Source organism: Rhincodon typus, chromosome 28, assembly GCF_021869965.1.
Source record: "Rhincodon typus isolate 14 chromosome 28, sRhiTyp1.1, whole genome shotgun sequence".
NCBI lineage: Eukaryota > Metazoa > Chordata > Chondrichthyes > Orectolobiformes > Rhincodontidae > Rhincodon > Rhincodon typus.
This window is the reverse complement of record NC_063359.1, coordinates 29,826,950-29,846,973: the sequence shown is the minus strand read 5'-3', so window position 1 is coordinate 29,846,973 and position 20,024 is coordinate 29,826,950. Positions and strand designations below refer to the sequence as shown.

The following is a 20,024-nucleotide window of genomic DNA, read 5'->3' as shown; positions in this document are numbered from 1 at the left end:
GGGGGGGGTTATTGTAATACCGGGGGTACTGTAATACGGGGGTAGAGGGGTAAGAGAGACTATAATAATGGAGGCGGGGGTTCGGGGTTGGCCTCACTCAGTCCCTCTGTCCCTCCTTCACTCAGACCCTTCCTTCACTCAGACCCTGCCTCACTCCAGCTCTCTCTGTCAGTTTCACAGCTGCTGCCCCTGCTCCCCTTCCCCACACGGGGTGCCTTTGGCTGTCTTAAAGGATGCAGATGGTGGTTTTAAATCAGCTTATTTTTTTGAAATGTGTATGTTGGTGGGGAAAACAGTGAAAGTTGATCATATGAAATTTTCGGAGGATATTATACTGAATGGGATATAGAGGGACTTATAGAGACTGCAGGAAAGAGACCTCGTGTCATAATGATTCATCTTCGTCAGTTGCAGTCCTATGAACAGTGATCCCAACAGAGATGTGAGCCAGTTAGATGCAGTATTTGTTTACTGTGTGAGGCATTTGTTTTGTGGAAAACATGTTTAAAAGTGAGGAATGTGGCTGGAGGTAGATTTTTTGTTGGCCTTTGCAGTAAACGTTACAGTAGCTGACAAGGAAAATTATATCATTTCATTTGGATCAATAATGCCTCCTTTCATTTAATTTTATTTTGTATGTAATTTTATTTCTGGTTCTAATTTGCTTCCTGTTTTCCTTGCAGCATTTAGTTTAATATGCACAATGGGGGAGGTTGCATGTTGATAGTTTATTTTCAACCCTGGTTACTTGTACCACTTTATATGTTGAGGAGTGGATGTAATCTATTCCCAGCCTATGGGAGTGACTCTGGGCAGGTGGCTAAAAGCCAGATTTCTGGTCACAGATGTGCTTGCTGTGGCTTCTTTCAGGAAGTCAATATTATTGGAGCAGCCAAGTTTGTGAAAGCAGAAACAATATAAGAAATAGAAGCAGGTTGGTGTCCTGGAGCTTGTTCTGCCGTTCGATATGTTCAGAACTTATCATTCCTTCAGAACTTTATTACCTGCTTACTGTTTCCTTTGATTTCCCTGAGCATCAAAACCTCTGTCTCAGCCTTAAATGTACTCAGCAGGGGAATATCCACAACCCCATTGGATGGAGAGTTCTACAAATTCACAACCTTGTGAGTGAAGAACCTTCTCTTCATCTCAGTCCTTATCCTGAGACATAATCTGTTCAAAACTCCCCTAAGATGAGTAAACTCAGTAGGTCACACTGTTTTGAGATTCCCAACAATCCTAGTGACCAGGTTTCAGTTTCTGGCAACAAATTATTGAACAAGGACCTGTTGTAAATCATCCTTATGGTGTGAACCTGTTCGACTCAAATCTGCACTTCTAGTTTCTCAGTAACTTTCTCAAAGGCTGTCATTTTCATCAAGTGGATTACTTAGGAAGCTCCCTGCTACCCTGCAACCGGGCTTGCATCCCAATCAAGCAACTAACAGAATGCCAGAATCAATCCTGTGTGAGAATAAAGCTGGGGTCTCATTGTGATGCTTCTCACAGTCAAATAGCAGACCTAGACCCACCATGCAGCTGGTTGGCAGAATAGCCATTACCCATGGACTTCCATTACAAAAGTGAGTTGGCAAATATTTTGAGCGGATGGGTGGAGACAAACTGGCAGATGGGAAAGAAAGAGGAAATTGTGGTTACATTAAATTGTTACTTTATTTGTGACACTGGTGCAAGTGTACGATCAGAATCATTGTGCCTTATTAATTCCTCACCTCTGATTACTCACAATACTGCAACTGCAAGTGGCAACCACAAGTACTTCAGACAAGTATGTTATCTTCCTTGAGTGCTTTGGCTTAAAATCTATAGGTGTACTGCTGGGTATAAAGATTTCAATGATGTGAAAATTTCTTCATGTTCCAAGCATCCACCAAGCTCTGTATGTATAAAAAACGAAACATGCCTCGTGCATTTCCTTTAAGTTTACCTCCTTCACTTTAAACCAATGGCCCCCAGAATTTGACATTTCCACCCAGGAAGATGACTAAAGAATCCTTGTCATTTCTGTTGTTTTGTTTACTGCAAGTGTATTTCCCATCTTACTTCAATATCTTGGGTTCCATTTGTTAAGTTTAGGAATAAATAGTGAGCAGGCTGTCTTGTTTGTGCGCTGGGTCAAGTTTTCAGTTTAGCAATTGCAGGTAAATCATTGACCAAAATGGACAATGCACGTCAGTAATAATCTTTCTCTCAGCTTTTCCTCACATGACTCCTAAGGACAACTCAGAATTTCAGGTTTAAAAAAAAAATTGTTTTTTAGTCGTAATTTTGTCTTCCCCTGATTTTTTTTTTTATTTTCAAGCTCTTTGTCAGCCTTCTTCACATAAGTTTGTTCTTGATAATTTGCAACAGACCTCTGTTCAATAGTTTGTCATCATCTGCGAAACTGCTCTGGAAATGCTCATATAAAGTGATCGTATTCTGTTGCCAGAAACTGAAACTTGGCCACTAGAATTGTTGGGAATCTCAAAACAGTGTGACCTACTGAGTTTAGATCTCCTCTGTCCAACTTCTTCCAGACACACAGAGAGAGAAAGCGGTGTTTCAGAGGAGACAGTTCTAAGCAATCTAATTGAGGGAAGACAACAAAGCATGTGCTGAAGGGGAATCTTGCATGGATGCGAGTGAAAGGTATGCTGCACATTGGTGAATAGTGTGCAGCAAACAGTTGGCTTTTAGCTGGTCTATTTTAGGTGTGCAGAACAGGAGGCTGCCAGTATAACATTGTCACTGGTAAGTCTGATGATGAATTCAAGCTGATGTTCTTTGCCCTGAAATTGACGTGAATGCGGAAACCGCTGCTGCGTGGAGTGGTTGAGTAAGATTGTGCAGATGAATTTTAAGGGGGTGGGGGGTGGATGCTGGATGAACGAGAGAGGTATAAGTAGCAGGATATGCTTGTAAGAAGGGAGGGAGAGCAGGTTCATATGGAATATAAACTCCAGTATGGACCATTTGAACTGAATATCCTGGTTCTGTCCTGTATATCCTATTTGTTATTCAGGGCTATTTCAACTGAGGTGGTCCTGTGCTGTTAACATAGAACAGTACAGCACAGGAACAGATCCTTCAGCCTACCATGAGTGTGCTGACCACAATGCCATTCTAAACTAATCCCATCTGCCTTCTCATGGTCTGTATCCCTCTATTCCTTGCCTGTTCATGCATCTATCTATCTGCATTTACCACCTCCCCTGGCACCTATCACCCTCTGTGTGTTTAAACAAAAACTTGCCTTGCTTTCCCCTTTCACTTTAAATCTATGGCCCCCAATATTCGATGTTTCCACCCTGGGCGGGGTAGGGGGGGGACAGGCTTAAAAAAAATCCCTGTCATTTCTGCCACTTTGTTTATTGCTTGTTACTTAGTGGTGAATCACTACATTATATAATCCCTACACTGTGGAAGCAGGCCATTTGGCCCATCAAGTCCACACTGATCCTTGGAAAAGAATCCCACCCAGACCCTATCTGTGTAATCTTGTATTTCCCACCCAGCCTGCATGTTCCTGGACACTAAGGGGTAACCTACTGTGGCCAATCCACCTAATTTGCACTGTGGAAGGAAACTGGAGCAAACCCACACAGACATGGGGAGAATATGCAAATTCCACACAGTCAGTGGCCCAAGGGTGGAATCGAACCTGGGTCCCTAGCACTTTGAGGCAGCAGTGCTAACCGCTGAGCCACCGTGCCACCTGCTGGTCAGTTAGCTGTATTTATATTTTTGTAAACTGCAAGTGTTTTCCTCATCTTACTTCAATATCTTGGATTCCATTTGTTAAGTTTAGGAATAAATAGTGAGCAGCTCTCTTGTTTGTGTGTTGGGTCAGGTTTTCTTTTTAGCAATAGCAGGTAAATCATTGACTAAAATGGACATTGCACATTGGTAATTACCTTTCTCTTGGCTTATCCTCATATGACTCCTCTGCCTAAGGCTTGGGGATAAAGGCCATTGTGCTGTTTGTGCCTGAAATCTGCACCTTGCCTTGTGTCTGATTCATCAGCAAAGCAGGATCTTTACATTTCTCTCACATTTAAATCATTGGGTCCCCCTCCTCTATCTAACCTTCTCCAATCTCTGCTCCCTAACACAACCCTTGTGCATCCCTCCTCATTTTAGCTTCATCAATGGCTGAAATACCTTCAGCTTTTCCTAAACCTCTGTCTCTGGTCTCCTGACATTGCCCCACTCCAAGCTACTGCTGCTCCTTTCGCCACTTGGTCACTGTCTTGCTACAAAATGTTTCCTCAGCACCTTGGCTTCAGGAGACCCATTAAAATCCCTTCCCATCATGCTTTTGCTCCGAGTCCCTCACTCCCTGTTTCTATCACTTCCCCTCCACTACTCCCCTGTTCACTGGCTAACCTGTTTGCCACTCGTGAAATGTCAGTTGTACAAATCGCAATGATGTATCAAAGAAAAGTGGTCAATATTTATCCCTTAACCAAAATTAGCGAAGCTGAAATCTTCTCATTTCCACATTGCTGTCTGTGCGCGCCTATGCCCTTTCCTACATTCCAAAAGGGACTGCACTTCATAATAATTAATTGACCACTAAGCACTTCAATGCACTCTGGGGTCAAAATGGGTGCAATACAAATGCAAGACTTTTTTATTGTCTTGATCACCACTGGCATCCCTTTGTACATAATGAAACGTCAGTTGTTTGAAGCTAACAGAATGTCGGCTTTCTGTAGTCCTGTTTGAGGTACTGAGTCTAATTAAAGTCTCTGCTGTGGGTCTTAAAGATGAATACTGCAGTGTTAATTACCAAGTTGAATAAAAAGGAATTATGTAACTAGTTTGCATCATTCAAAGATTGCAACTAAGCAGTTTGTTGCAGAGTGAGGCTCATTACAAATGCAGAGGGGAATCCTTCTCCTAGTTGTCGTGTTGTTGCTAGAATTTCATGAAAGCACAGCAGTGGAATGTGCTGTTTTTGTGTTGTCCACTCTGAACTGTGAAACATCCAGCCATGCAAACTGTAACTTGACTTGTATTCTAGAAAGAGCACTTTCACCTCCAGTGCTGGTAGGGATAATGATGAGACGGTAAATTTAAAATCACTATTATTAGCTCATGTGTAGGAATGATAGTAGAGTAGTGGTAATACCACTAGACTAGAAAACAACAGGATAAATCCCTGGGGACGTTTGATTCCAGTGCAGCTAAAATTCAATGAATGAATTAAATTGAAAGTCTAGTCTCAGTCATGGTGATCGCAGAACTATAAGAAAAATTTCCATCTGGCATACTAATGCCAACAAAGAAGGAGAGCTACCATCCCTACCTGGTTTGTCCTCGACATGACTCCAGACCCAAAGCAGTGTGGTTGCTCCTTAGCTGCCCTCTGAAATGCCCCTAGCAAACCACTCGGTTTAAGGGCTGTAAGGGACAGGCAAAACAATTTAGACTTAACCAGAGAAATCAAACATCTGACAAAGAATAGCGTTTCTTTCCTCTTTTGCTTTCCCCTTTTAATGTATTATACCAAATACTCTCAGAATGTGTTAAAATTAAATTATTTTATCACGGCCTGATTGGTAAATGGGAAGTTTGGGGTTTGGGTTAAGTGCACAGAATGTATATGAGGAAGATGGGAAAGCTACTTCCTTAGTGACAAGGCCTTTCCTAAAAGATTGAAATAAAAACAGGAAATAATCGGTTAAGGAGAGAGAAACTGAGTTAACATTTCAGATCAATAAGCTTATTAATCAGACGGAAGGGTCATCAGCCTGAAATGTTTAACTTGGTTTCTCTCTCCACAGAAGCTGCCTGACTTGGCTGAGTATTTACTATAGATGCTAAGCATCTGAAATATTTTGATTTTTAGCACAGAGAACAGACAATAAAGTAGATTTTATGGACGTTGGTGAGACTCCTCTCCGTAACTGCAGAAAATTTATTTCTTTTGTTTTTAATTGTATGAGCAATGCCAGAGCTGGGAGATGTAAATGTATTGCTATAGAGAAGGAGCAGATGTTGGATTTCCCACATTCTTCACAATCCAACTAGGAATAGGATTAACGACTGGGGAAGGTTTACTGAATACAAGCCAGAAAGTTGACGCATTTAAATTTTGAAGAGTTTCAAATGTTTATTTTAATTTCATTGATATTTGTAGTTGGCCCAGTAATTTAGTTTCATGGATATGAGTGTTGGCGAGTATTGACTGGCGATTGCAAACTGCCCTTGAGAGCTGGTGGTGAGCTGACGGCCTTTTGAATTGCTGCATGCCATGGGTGTGGATGTAGGTGTTCACTGGGTGGGTTTTGACCCAGTGACAGTGAAGGAATGGGTGAGACGTTCTAAGTCAGGAGGTGTGTGACATGGAGAGGACCTTGCAGCTGTCGGTCTTACCTTTCTCACTAGGAGAGGTCCTGGGTTTGGAAGGTGCCTTGGCAAGTTACTGCAGTGCATCTTATAGGTGGTACACAACTGCTTCTGTGTGTCGGTGCTGGAGGGCAAGACTGTTTTAAGGGGTGGATGCAGTGAAGATCAAGCAGGCTGCTTTGTCCTGGATGGGGTCGAACTCCATGAATGCTGTTGGAGTTGCACTAATCCAGGCAATTGAGGAGTATTCCATCCTACTCCGAACTTTTCCCTTGTAGATGCTGGACAGGATTTGGGGCATCAGGAGGTGAGTTACTCGCCAAAAAATTCTCAGTCTCTGTCCCTGCTTTTTTTTGGGAGTTGCTGACTCAGTTGGTAGAGGGCTGTACATTCAAGTTTTATGCCTGGCCACCGCTTCATTTTGGGTCTGGTGGTGCAGTGGTAGTGTCCCTATTCTAGGCCAGAAGATCTGGGTTCAAATCCCATCTGCCACTAACAGTTCTGACCTGCTCTTGTAGCCATATATTTATATGGCTGCTGCAGTTCAGTTTTGGATCTCCTAGGATGTTGATAGTGGGGGAATTCAATGATAAATGATGCCATTGAATGTCAAAAGGAGATGGTTAGATTAATTTTCTCAGTGAAGTTGGTCATGGCCTTGCACTAATGCAGAATAAAGGCTACTTGCCAAGCTAATTTAATTAATATCTAGGAGGCAGATAGTTTCTGATGTTTTGTTACGGAGATTGTCAGATTTTTGATTTTAAGTTTTTGCTTTAACAAGTGAATTGCATACAGATATAATTTGTGCTTCAAGTAATGCATCTAAGCGGCTTTCACATTTGCGTTCTCGTGTCAGATAAAAGTGAATAATTAATGAGGGACAGAAACAGATGTCTGCATAATAACAGTAAGTAAACAAGGTACTTCAGTTGCTGGACAGGAAGGGTTTTTCATTAAATATCTCAGCCTTGTGTTCTTGGTTTTTGATGCTAAATAGCCACATCAGGATTGCGCAGGTAGTTGTGTGATGCAGCAATCTCACAATTCCTTCTGTTCCAAATTCCAAAACTCTCTTGAAACACATCCTTCTTCGAAAAGTATTCACATCCAACTCAGTTTTGAATAGACTAGCCATCTAACCCTTCTATAATTTCCCACTTCCACCCCACTACCTAAAAGGTCTGGATTTGAAATGTTTTTATAAAATGTCGGTATTTCTGCTTTTACCGTACTTTTGCGTTGAGGCACTGACCTGATGCATGTGGATAGACAATGCCTGAATATTTAATCCTTTCACTAGCTCCAGTTTTGTAAAAATTCTGCTGGGAGCAAGTTCCTTGTTTAACTTTCTAAAGAACCAATCAAACTTGTGACTATTTTTTAAAAAAACACCATGGCCTTGCTCTCTCCCTACTCACAGACAATGCAAGGATCATCATTTGGATGACACCAGAGGGAGGTTACAGATTGAAGTCACAAAGACCCAGTACAGATGTGATGGGTTGAACAGTCTTGTGCGCTTCAAGCTTTGATGGACCTAAACCAGTAGGGCCACTCATGATAGCTATCCCATTTGGGTTTGGCAGAGGCCTTTTTAAACATCACAGCAGATGGATTAATCTGAGTTTCATGTTCCTGCTTCTGTAGTACCAGTGAGTTTGGGACTTTCTCTCTGAATCCCATTCTATCATTGGCATATTGTGTCTGATTCATTGTGTATTGGTGAATAGCATCAAACTATTTTACAAGAAAGCACTCAAGTCCATTATGTATTTGTCTTGACAGATCAGACCAGTGGCAGCCTTGGATGTTGCGGTTGGGTCTTGGTAATATTGTCTTATTTCTTCATGATCATCAGTTTCCCCCTGTCCATCTGGTTGTGCATAAAGGTAAGGCCATAGATATATTACAGGATCAAACTCAATAAGAAGGAAACTTGTAATTAGACTCCAGTGTTTGCAGTATGAATGCCTGACTCTCATTTTTAGTGCAAGGGACCAGTATTGATGCCTTTTGTTCAATGCCTTCCCATAGCAGTGGCTTTAAACTGATTTATTTTCCTTGAGAGACAAGGATTCTGTAACTTGAGGTTTTAAATTTTTAAAAGAGCAAAACAAAATGGGAGTAGCCCCAGTGTTTACTTGGTTATCCCCATTGTTCCAATGTTTTGATAATTCGAATGAATGTCTCTCTGACTAGTGTGGATTGCAGTGTGTGAACTGCATGGATAGGTCCAGCCTTTGAGTAAGAAATGCTACTCATGTTTGACTCTTAAATCATCAAAGAACCTTTTCAGCATGTGTAGAATATTATTGTGCCATTGCCAAAATACCTTACAAACCAAGGGATTGGAATAATGGGACAGGTTTGATGCTAGTCCTTTGCAAATTACCTTGTATTTTGTATCCCTGTGAGTGGAAGTTGTAATATATCTTTGAAGCTGGCAGTTACCTTTTTAGAGCTTCGCACTCCCTCCGACTTGATTGTCGTGCCAGGAGCTGTATTCATCTTCCTAATGTGCACTCTGCATTGAAATGAGGGGACTGTCAAACACACAGAATGAGGAATGACTGGCTGAGCATTATGCACTATTTGCATCTTCATTGCAGTGGCTGTACAATCAGATGTGCCTTGCTAAAGTTAATGAGATCTTTCAGGACTGCTTGAGGCCCATCAATGTGGGCAATTGTGATACCTTCCCATTTTGGATAACCAGGCACTTGCTTGCTCCCAGCACCACGTACACCCCAGTTAAGTGCAAAGGTGTGCTTCCTGTTACATTACCCAATGACTTGAATCCCTCCAGCCCTCCAACAACAATTTCCATTCACATGAACTTCCAATTAAGATTCTTCAGTCACTTAAAAGTGGCTTGACTTGTATTAAGCTAGCCAGAAAGTGATTGTCAATCTAGGCCAGGTTTTGGATGCAGTATTATAGTGACAGTTTGCCCTTTTTAACTGACAGTCACACCAGCCCACGGTGTTGGAAGTTATAAAATCCTAGAATCCTTACAGTGTGGAAAGAGGCCATTTGGCCCATCAAGTCTGCACCAACTCTCCGAAGAACATCCCACCCAGACTCATTCCCTAGCCTATACCTGTAACCCTGTATTTCCCATGGCTAATCTACCTAGCCTACACATCACTGGTCACTATGGTCAATTTCCCATGGCCAATCCGTCTAACCTGCACATCTTTGGACTGTTAGAGGAAACAGGAGCACTTGAGAAACCCAAGCAGATGCGGGGAGAATGTGCAACCTTCATACAGACAGTCGCCCAAGGGTGGAATCTAGCCTGGGCCCCTGGCGCTGAGAGGCAGCAGTGTTAACCACTGTGCCACCCTTATTTCTTACTGCCCTTTATTTCTTAAAATGGAGCAGTTCTTTCTTTGTCTTTCACCATTTGATTGCAGCCCAAACTCTTGGTAGTTTCTGAACAATGTATATTAAACAGAATCAAAATGGGATTTTTACATATTAAAAGTTTAATTTTTTTCTCCCCTCCTGTGTCACAGATTGTTAAGGAGTATGAGCGAGCTATAATATTTAGACTTGGGCGCATTCTGGCAGGAGGAGCTAAAGGACCAGGTAAGGACGAGGGAGAGTTAAACACCAATCTAAGTTGTACTTTTGAATTTTAATTGGTTTTCTTACAAAATTCTTTTAAAAACCAACAGTCTTTTTGTGTAAATCTTCCTTAGCATGTCCTTCCTGCTGTCATGAATTTGGGTGATGCTTTGATGTCGACATTTAACTGCCTAGAATGGGAATTCTAGATTATGTTATATAAACTAACGCATTGTGCTAGAATCTGAAGTCCTGAAATCTCTTTACTCATGTTTGCAGCACAAAGATCGGGGGGCTTTTGGTCCACTGTGCCTATTCTGGCTCTCTAAAAGAACACCTCTGTCGTTCTTCCTCCCCAATAACCCTGCGTTTTGTTTTTCTCTCCCAATTCACTCCTGAGCCATAATCGCATCTGCCTTCATTGCAGTCTCAGATCCTAAAGACTTGCTGCATGGAAAAGATTTCCCTCAGGTCATTGTTGGTTAAGTTGGTGCCCTCTGAGTCTCCTCCTTCCTCTGTTGACAACATTTTCTCTCTATCTCCGTCGTCCAAAACCCTCATGATTTTGAACACTTTTCAAATATCCTCTCTAGCTTCTCTCCACTCAACCAAAGTCCCTCAACCCTGGAGTCGTTCTAATAAATCTGTTCAAAAGCCTTTTCTTGTACGTGTTTTAAAAAAAAAGTTGCCCCTGCTTCTAGTTAATTAATGCCTCAACTTTAAAATCCTCAATCTTTTTGTTTTCAAGTTCCTCTGAAGTACCAGCCCTCCTTATTTGTGTAACTTCTTCCAGGTCTTCAGTCCTTGAATACCTGCACTGCTCCAAGGCTGGTTTTTTTAAGCACCTCTGATATAAATTGTTCCACCATTGGTGGCTGTTCAAGACCTTAAGTACCAAGAATCCCTTCCCTAAACCTCACTGCCTTTATACTTAACCTCTGTCCTTCCTTTTGGGCCACCCCTTTTGAAATCGACTTCTTTGACTCAGCCTTTGGTCACCTTTCCCCTCGCTTAACGTGGCCAGCCGTCATGTTTCCATAAGACCCCTGTGAAGTGCCTTGGGAGGTTTTGCGTTGCCAAAGGCGCGGTGTACACACGTGTTTTTGCGGTTATTAAAAACACGATGAGGTCAGCAGCGTACGCAACGCCATCCCCAAACAGAACCCTTTTAAAAGTTGGGCACTTTGGTGCGATTTAGGGAAGCCGTGACCCAATGCATGTTGTATTGGGGGCTCTGTGTAGGTTGATGTGGCTCTTTTAAGGTGGTCTGTCTTGACGATTTAAAGCTGCATGTTTGCTGAAGAGACTCAGTGGTTGCACGGCTTTGACAGAATACCTTCTGTGAGACTCACCTTTTCTCTTTTGACTGACCGGTTCAGCATTATGATTGCAAAAATAGATGCTGCTTTTGTTTTATTTTTAAAAGAAGATGTTCTCCTCTCCTCCTCTCAAGGCACTGACTTGCGCTGGGGTTTGTTTCCACGTGCGTTGTCAGCCACCCCTCAGCAGGTACCTCCGTCTAAGTGGCTGTTGTTGATTTTCAATGCAGTTATTCTTTGTGCTGTTGTGACCCAGCCATCTACTCCAGTCTGTCGTGGTGGGCAGGGGTTTCGGGGGCCAGTCCAACCAGGGATTCCCCCACCCCACTTCCCCCCACTCAGTGTTGTTAGTGATTGTTGGAGATGGTGGAAGACGGGGGCGCGGGGGAAAGGGGCAATGTTTAAATGACTTCCAGCCTCTTGCTCCCCTCCTCTGACTGCCTTGCCACTCCCTAGATTAGGAAAAGTATTGCTGCTGTCTCATCCACCTGTTAAAATGAAAAGCAACACATTATTTAATGTCAGGCAAAGATCAATATTTTACTTAGCCTTAGTGGGGAGGATTTATGGCTCTGATCCAAATGCTCTTCAATTTTTCACACTGCTGGTGTGAAGTATGAATTTTACTTCTCTGTTTTCTTTTCTCTCACCTGTCCCAGTTTGTGGCTACCTTCTTTCAAGGATGCCTTACCTTCCTGTGACTGATGGTGAGCTCTTTGACTTAGGTCAGCTGATATGCGTGCCAGCATTTCCACAGTGTTCCTGTTTTCCCTTTTAAATTTGTATTCCCCCGTCCATCTAAATTCGAATGTACCATCGAGAAGTTCTTGGTATGTGAACGGGGCTGCGTAACCCACCATGTCATTCCCCACCCCCTCCCACTTCCCTCCGGAAGAGGTACCTCTGCTAGACTTTTTACCCCTGAATGAGTCCCGGGGTGACTGGGAGTAGCAGCGATGCTGTGCGTTTTCGCATAAGTTTAAAGTTTGACTTCTTACTGCAGAGCGTTATCCTCGTGGAGCTGGTATCTGAAGCATGGGGAAAGTATGAGAAAGTTGGGGGAGGAGGTTAAAAAGAAACCTCCTTTGTTAATAGTGGAAAGAAAGAAACTAATTTTGATTATCATCTCCACGCCCTCAATGAGTGGGTTTGGAATAAAATAGCTGATTCACTTGTACTGATCCACCACTTGTAGGCAATTCTGTGATCAAACAAGAATGTGTACGCCAGTGAAAGTTGGTGTGTCAAATATAGCCTTTTGTTTTTTTGCTTTTTAATGTATGTGCTTTTTGAATATGTCAATGGATTTAGTTTATTGCAAAGAAACCAGTTCCAGCAACTGCTATTAGCTTGAATGCTCTGCCTACCTGTGTATCACAGAACCCAGCCACTGTGTTATCATTTAGAAACTCTGGTTCTGTACGTTTTGCCCAGTTGATTTAATCTCTTGGCAAGACCCAGAGCTTACTTTCCAAAACCCATCTCATAAGAAGGGTACTTCTCCAAGCTCCTCCATTACCCTGGTATTATTGTAGAATTACATAGAACGTGCTGCATGGAAACAGGTTGTTTGGCCCAATGTTTTTTGTTATTCATTCATGGGTTGTGGCACTGTTGGCAGGCCAGCATTTCTTACCCATCCCTAACTTCCCTTGAAAAGGTGGTAGTGAGCTGCCTTCTTGAATCGCTGCCTTCTTGAATCGCTGCATTCCACATGCTGTAGGTATAACTACAATGCCGTTAGGGAGGGAATTCCAGGATTTTGACCCAGTGACAGTAAAGGAACTAAGATATCTTTCCAAGTCAGGATTGTGAATGGCGTGGAGGGGAACTTGCAGGGGGTGGTGTTACCATGTATCTGCTGCCCTTGTCCTTCTAGATGGAAGTGGTCGTGGGTTTGGAAGGTGCTGCCTGAGGGTCTTTGGTGAATTTCTGCAGTGCATCTTGTAGGTAGTACACACTGCTGCTACTGTTTGTCGGTGGTGGAGGGAGTGGGTGCTTGTGGATGTGGTGTTAATCAGGTGGGTTGCTTTGTCATGAATGGTGTCAAGTTTCTTGAATGTTGTTGGGGCTGCACTCATCCAGGCAAGTGAGGAGTATTCCATCACACTCCTGACTTGTGCTTGTAGATGGTGGATAGGCTTTGGGGAGTCAGGAGGTGAGTTATTTGCTGTTGTATTCCTCACCTCTGACCTGTTCTTGTAGCCACTGTGTTTATGTGGTGAGTCCAGTTGAGTTTCTGGTCAATGGTAACCCCCAGGATGTTGATAATGGGGAATTCACAGTTGTTAGATTCACTCTTGCTGGAGGTAGTCACAGCCTGGCATTTGTGTGGTGTGAATGTCACTTACCACTTGTCAGCCCAAGCCTGGGTATTGTCCAGATCTTGTTGCATTTGAAAACAGACTGTTTCAGTTTCTGAGGAGTCACGAATGGTGCTGAACATTGTGCAATCATCAGCAAGCGTCCCCACTTCTGACCTTATGATGGAGGGAAAGTCATTAATGAAGCAACTGAAGATGGTGGGGCCTAGGACACTACCCTGAGGGACTCCTCAGAAATGATCTTGGGACTGAGATGACCAACAGCCACAACCATGTCCAGGTATGACTGCAACCAGAAGAGAGTTTGTTTCTTTCTCCCCCGATACCTGTTGACTCCAGTTTTGTTGACGCTCCTTGATGTCACATTCGGTTGATGACACCTTCCATCACTTTACTGATGGTTGAGAGTAGACTGACGGGGTGGTAACTGGCTGTTTTTTTGTTTGTGTACAGAGCATACCTGGGCAATTTACCACATTGCTAGGTAGATGCCAGTATTGTAACTGTATAGAAAGAGCTTGGCGAGAGGCACAGCAGGTTCTGGAACATGTCTTCAGTACAGTTGCTGGAATATTGTCAGGGTCCATAGCATTTGCAGTATCCAGTGTCTCCAACTGTTTCTTGACATCACATGAAGTGAATTAAATTGGCTGAAGACTGGTATCTGTAATGCTGGGGACCACTGGAGGAGGTGAGATAGATCACCAAAGTTTGGTACTTTTGGCAAGTTGTTGCAAATACTTCAGCCTTATCTTTTGCACTGATGTGCTGGGCTCTTCCATCATTGAGGATGGGACAGTTTGTGAAGCCTCCTCCTGCAGTGAGTTGTTTAATTGTCCACCACCATTTACAACTGGATGTGGCAGGACTGCAGAGCTTAGATCTGATCTGTTGGTTCTGAAATCTGTTTTTCCTTGTTGGTTCCCTGACCACCTGCTGCAGACCCAGCCTGGCAGCTATGCCCTTTAGGACCGGACCATCTCGATCTGTAGTGCTGCTGCTGAGCCACTCTTGGTGGTGGATGTTGAAGTCCCCCACCCAGAGTGCATTCTGTGCCCTGGCCACACTCAGTGCTCCCTTTGATGCTGTTCAACATGGAGGAGGACTGATTCATCAGCTGAAGGATGTGTTACTACAGGAGGTTTCTTTACCCATATCTGACCTGAAACCATGAGACTTCATGGCGTCTGAAGTCAATGTTGAGAACTCCCATGGCCACTCCCTCCCCACTGTATACCACTGTGCTGCCACCTCTGCCTGGTCAGTGTTGGTATTATCTGATTTGCTGAGTATAATTGCTTGACTAGTCTGCAAGAGAGTTTTCCTAATTCTGGCACTAGTCCCCAGATGTTAGAGAGGAGGACTTCCAGTGGCGACAGGGCAGCGTTTACCATTATCAATCTAGTACCTTAGTCTCGGTACAGCCCTTGCTCATGTTTTCACTTGGTGTCACCTCTGTCTCATATTTATAGCCCATCTCTCCATTCCTGTCTCCCTCATGTACTGATCTAATTGACCTTTAAATGTTTCCACACTACTTACCTCAGTTTCTCCATGTGTCAATGAGTTCCTCAGTTCCATCACATGTAGAGACGTTTCTTCTGAGTTCTGTATTAGATTTATCAGTGACCATACTGTCACCCTTAGGAGGTACTTTCTAAGTTTCCTTTTATCTCCTGTAGTAGTGCTCAGGTATTTCATTTCGTAGAATCCCTACAGTGTGGAAACAGGCCATTCAGCCTATCAAGTCCATACTGACCCTCTGAAGATCTAATCTGTCCCGACTCCTCAATTTCACACTTGTTCTGCACGACAAATACCATAAGATTAAATGTTCCTGGGCTCATGTCCTGACACGGTATGTTATTAGGGATCAGTTAGCTCCTGTGGCTGGCTCCTGGACTCAGTGTCGGTCGGAGGTTCAATTCTCCCACCGGTTGAAGTTACCATGAAGATGTCTCCTTCTGAAACCATCCCCTCACCCGTGGTGTGGTGACCTCAGGTTAAACCACCACCGGCCATCTCTCTCTTTGCCATGACAGAAAGTGATCATGTGGTGACTTTACCTTCTATGTGGCAAGTTTATTTTTCAAATTACAGCATGTATTTGTTTTCTATCTCCTTCGTCCCTTTTTATAATGTGATGAGACGCTGAAGCTGTTCAGATAGTGTATTGGGAGCAGCCTCACCTGAGGCAGACCACTCTGTTCAAATCCTAAGGCACTCTGAAGAAGAATATTCGGGGTAGTTTTGCCCCAGTGGCCTCGTCAATATTTATCCCTTGTGCAATATTTTATAGGAAACAGATTGTGTTTCGGTGGCCGCCTGAAGCCAAGAAGATGAGCAGGAAATTCTGCTTCAAAAAAGGAAGATTACTTTTAATTAACATGCTTGGACACACTTTTGAGACAAGTGGGACCCAAATCCAAACTGCTACAGCACTGAGACACTTCAGCAGTTCTGCTGTGCCAACGTCACAGTTGAATCTTTAGAGTATCTTCACTTTCATGTACAAAAGGAGTCCCAGACTAGAGATGTTGGTACAGACTTGATGAGCTGAAGAGCCTTTCCTGTACTGTATGATTCTATCATTCTAGATTAGGAGCATAGAAGCTGAATACCAAGCATTAACAGTCTTATTAACCGAGGATGGTAACATAACATAGGCCAGCAATTCAACCTGTTTTACTCATGAGCATCTCTGTCAATCCCTAATTGCCCTTGAGAAGGTGCTGCTGCATCACCTCTTGAACCACTGTACAGCCTTTGTGCTGAAGGGACACACTGTGCTAGGAGTTAGAGAGCTCCAGGGTAATGACAATGAACAAACAGCGATATGTTGCCAAGTCAGGATGGTGTAGCACTTTGAAGTGGAACTTGCAGGTATTGCTCTCCCCCTTGGCCTGCCATCCTTGTTCCTTCAGGTGGGAGAATTGCAGCAGTGAAAGCTGATGCTGGAGGATCACTGAAAGGTTGCTTCACTCCATCTTGTAATTCATTGATGGAGCGAGTAAAATTTATTAAGATGGTAATTGGGTGCCAGTCATACACTTAAACAGCACAGAAACAGACCCTTCGGTCCAACTCATCCGCGCCAACCAGATATCCTAAACAGATCTCATTCCATTTGCCAGCATTTGACCCATATCCCTCTAAACTCTTCCTATTCATGTACCCATCCAGATTCCTTTTAAATGTTGTAATTGTACCAGCCTCATCACCACCTTTGGCAGCTTGTTTGGTGCCAGAAGACTGGAGGGTGGCTAACGTGGTGCCATTCTTTAAGAAAGATGGTAAGGAAAAGCCGGGGAACTATAGACCGGTGAGCCTGATGCCAGTAGTGGGTAAGTTGTTGGAGGGGATTCTGAGGGACATGATTTACATGTATTTGGAAAGGCAAGGACTGATTAGGGATAGTCAACATGGCTTTGTGCGTGGGAAATTGTATCTCACTAACTTGATTGAGCTTTTTGAAGAAGTAACAAAGACTGTTGATGAAGGCAGAACAATAGATATTGTCAATATGGACTTCAGCAAGGTATTCAACAAGGTTCTGCATGGTAGACTGGTTAGCAAGGTTATATCACATGGAATCCAAGGGGTGCTAGCCATTTGGATACAAAATTAGTTTGAAGGTAGGAGACAAAGGGTGGTGGTAGAGGGTATTTTTTTGGGACTGGAGGCCTGTGACCAGCGGTGTGCCACAAGGATCACTGCTGGGTCCACTGCTTATCTTCACTTATATAAATGATTTGGATGTGAATGTGTGAGGCGTGGTTGTATGTTTGCAGATGACACCAAAATAGGTGGTGTAGTCGACAGTGGAGAAGGTTATTTCAGGGTACAGTGAGACCTTGATCAGATGGGCCAATGGGCTAAGGACGGGCAGATGGCGTTTAATGTAGATAAATGTGAGGTGTTGCATTTTGGTAACACGAACTAGGACAGGACTTAAACAGTTAATAGTGGGATTCTGGGGAGTGTTGCCGCGCAAAGAGATCTAGGGGTGCAGGTGCATAGTTCCTTGAAAGTGCAGTAGAAGTAGACAGGGTAGTAAAGAAGGTGTTTGGTACACTTGCCTTCATCAGTCAGTGCATTGCGTTATAGGAGCTGGGACGTCACGTTGCAGCTGTACAGGACATAGGTGCGGCCACTTTTAAGAATAAAATAAAATTAATCAAAAGGATTGGATTTATTTTTCCTGGATGGTGTTGAGCTTCTTGAGCTTGGGAGCTGCACCCACAAGGTAACTTGAGAGTATTCCAGCACAGCCCTGACTTGTGCCTTGGAGACAGCGAAAAAGCTTTTGGAATCAGGTGTTGAATTGGTTACTGCAGGATACCCCAGTTTCTGACCTGCTGTGGCAGTACTGTTGTGACCCATCCAGTTAAGCTGCTGGTCACTGCTGAACCCCAGGATATTGATAGGAAGAGTTCAGAAATGGGTAATACCCTTGGCATTCACTGGCATGTCGGTAAAATTGAGTGGAGGGGTTTGGAGAGAGAGAGTTCCAGAGATTGTGGCCCAGGCAGCTGAAGGTACAGAAGTCAATGGTGTTACGCCCAGGTTAATTAGGAACAGGTTGAGGCCATTTTTTTTTTCCCCTCAGGCCTGCTCTGCTGTACAATGCCATCCTGTTTGTTGATTTAATGATCTGAATTTCCTTACTACGACAGGATAAACACAGACAGTGGGTTTCAGTGCTAACTGTCAAAAAGCAAATAATATTTGAAGAACCATTGGAAAATCAGTGGAAAACGGCGATTCGCCAGGCACTTGAGATTCATCTTGAGCTCCAGCAGCTGCTTCATCCCACTTGCTTTCCCGCAATTGATTTTAATTTACTTCAGTTTCCTCTGTCTGTCTAACTGCTGTGCTGAAACAGTGGATAATGGTCCTGGCTTTCTTTCTTTTTTAAAATAGCAATTCTTTTATTGTTCATTCTCGAAATGAGAGCGTTTATTCCCAATCCCTAACTGCCCTGGAGAACGTGTTCATTAACCACTTTTGTGAATCACCACAGTCCACGTGGATCAGGTACCCCCTCAGAGGGTTTTTCTGTTCCCCTGTAGCGTGTTGATAAGAGAGGTCTCCTGTGGTGAAGTGGTAGTGTCCCTGCCCCTGAATTGGGAGATGGGTTCAAGTCCCACTTGCTCCAGAGATTAATAGCATCTCTGAACAGGTTGATTGGAAAAAATACATTAAGTTTAAAAATTATAAAACTGCTTGGCTTTCTCGCCTTTACAGAGGGTGTTTCCGAATCAGCCACGTTACTGTCTGGCATTACATGTAGGTCAGACCAGGTAAAGGCAGAAGATTCCTTCCCTGTACATTAGTGAAACAGATGGGTCTTTTTTTAAACAACATTATTAGTTTTACTTATAGCGTTTTGTTCCAGATTCGAACTTAATTGAATTTAAACTCCCTCGGTTGTGGGGTTTGAACTTATGTGTCTTTAGATCATTAGTTCAGCTGCTTGGACTACAGGTCCTGTAATGTTACCTCTATGTTCCTGTACCTCTCATCTGTGGTGGTTATTTTTCGGCGAGACTTGGTTCTGTGATGGTGTAGGCTCCCTCTTCTGTCTTAAAAATAAATCTTGCTGAGTCTGGACAAATGAACTTGTTTTGGCAAAAGCACTGGACTGCTCCAGGATGGTAACTGTTGTGCAAAGTGAGTATCCTGGGTTAGTGCCAGGATTCCTGGTGTGTGGTAATCTTATCCGCAGATGGTGCACCTTGATTCCAAACCCTGTCCGAGGAGTCTGGCTGGGAAGTACCAACTTGCCATTATGTCTGACACAGCTGTGATGCCTCTGCGGTCAAATAGTGTGCTGCCATTTGCTGGGGTAACGCTGGCATGCTGAGTGGCCACTTGGAGTAAGGTATGTTCAGGAGACCTGCACCTGTGGGTCTGTATAGTGCAAACTATGAAGATTGAGAGAGAGGAGCAAGAGAGAGGGCAGGGTAGGCATTGCATAGGAGGAAAATAAATGGCAACTTGGCCATAAATGGCAAAGGAATGACTGGGCCCATTATTCATTTGTTTGGTTTTGTTTCAAAATCTTATCTTGCAAGATCTGATTGTGACAGGCCTCCTTTGGCAGAGAGAGTCAGACTTACCGAAGGAAAGATGTTATCAGTTATGATAGCAATGGCAAAGTGAAAAGCATTAAGACTACATTCAGCCTCTGACTTCTATCTGTAATTGATTGGACCAATGATCTTGTGCAGCCTGATTCTGCAGCTCAGTCTAATAACCTGGAGAGAATTTACACACATTCAAGCTGGCCCACATGCACAGGCACTGTACTCTCTACTGGTCAGTTTAAATGGTGCTTGTTAAAAATAGTTGTTAAAATATTTGTGCCCTCACGTTCAACAACTTTATAAAATAGCTAAAAGTTGCAGCAAATCCCCGTTAATGCTTTTAAAATCTCTTTTGGAAACTG

General features: G+C 43.3%; 1 protein-coding gene across 1 annotated transcript in view; it reads left to right on the top strand.

The window, feature by feature from the left end:
* stom (stomatin) overlaps positions 1–20,024 on the top strand; it is a 46,555-nt gene that overhangs the window by 611 nt on the left and 25,920 nt on the right. Inside the window, exons 2-3 of the mRNA XM_020522271.2 lie at positions 8,146–8,249; positions 9,879–9,951. Coding sequence (XP_020377860.2) covers positions 8,146–8,249; positions 9,879–9,951 — 177 coding nt within the window. The remainder of the gene's footprint in view (positions 1–8,145; positions 8,250–9,878; positions 9,952–20,024) is intronic.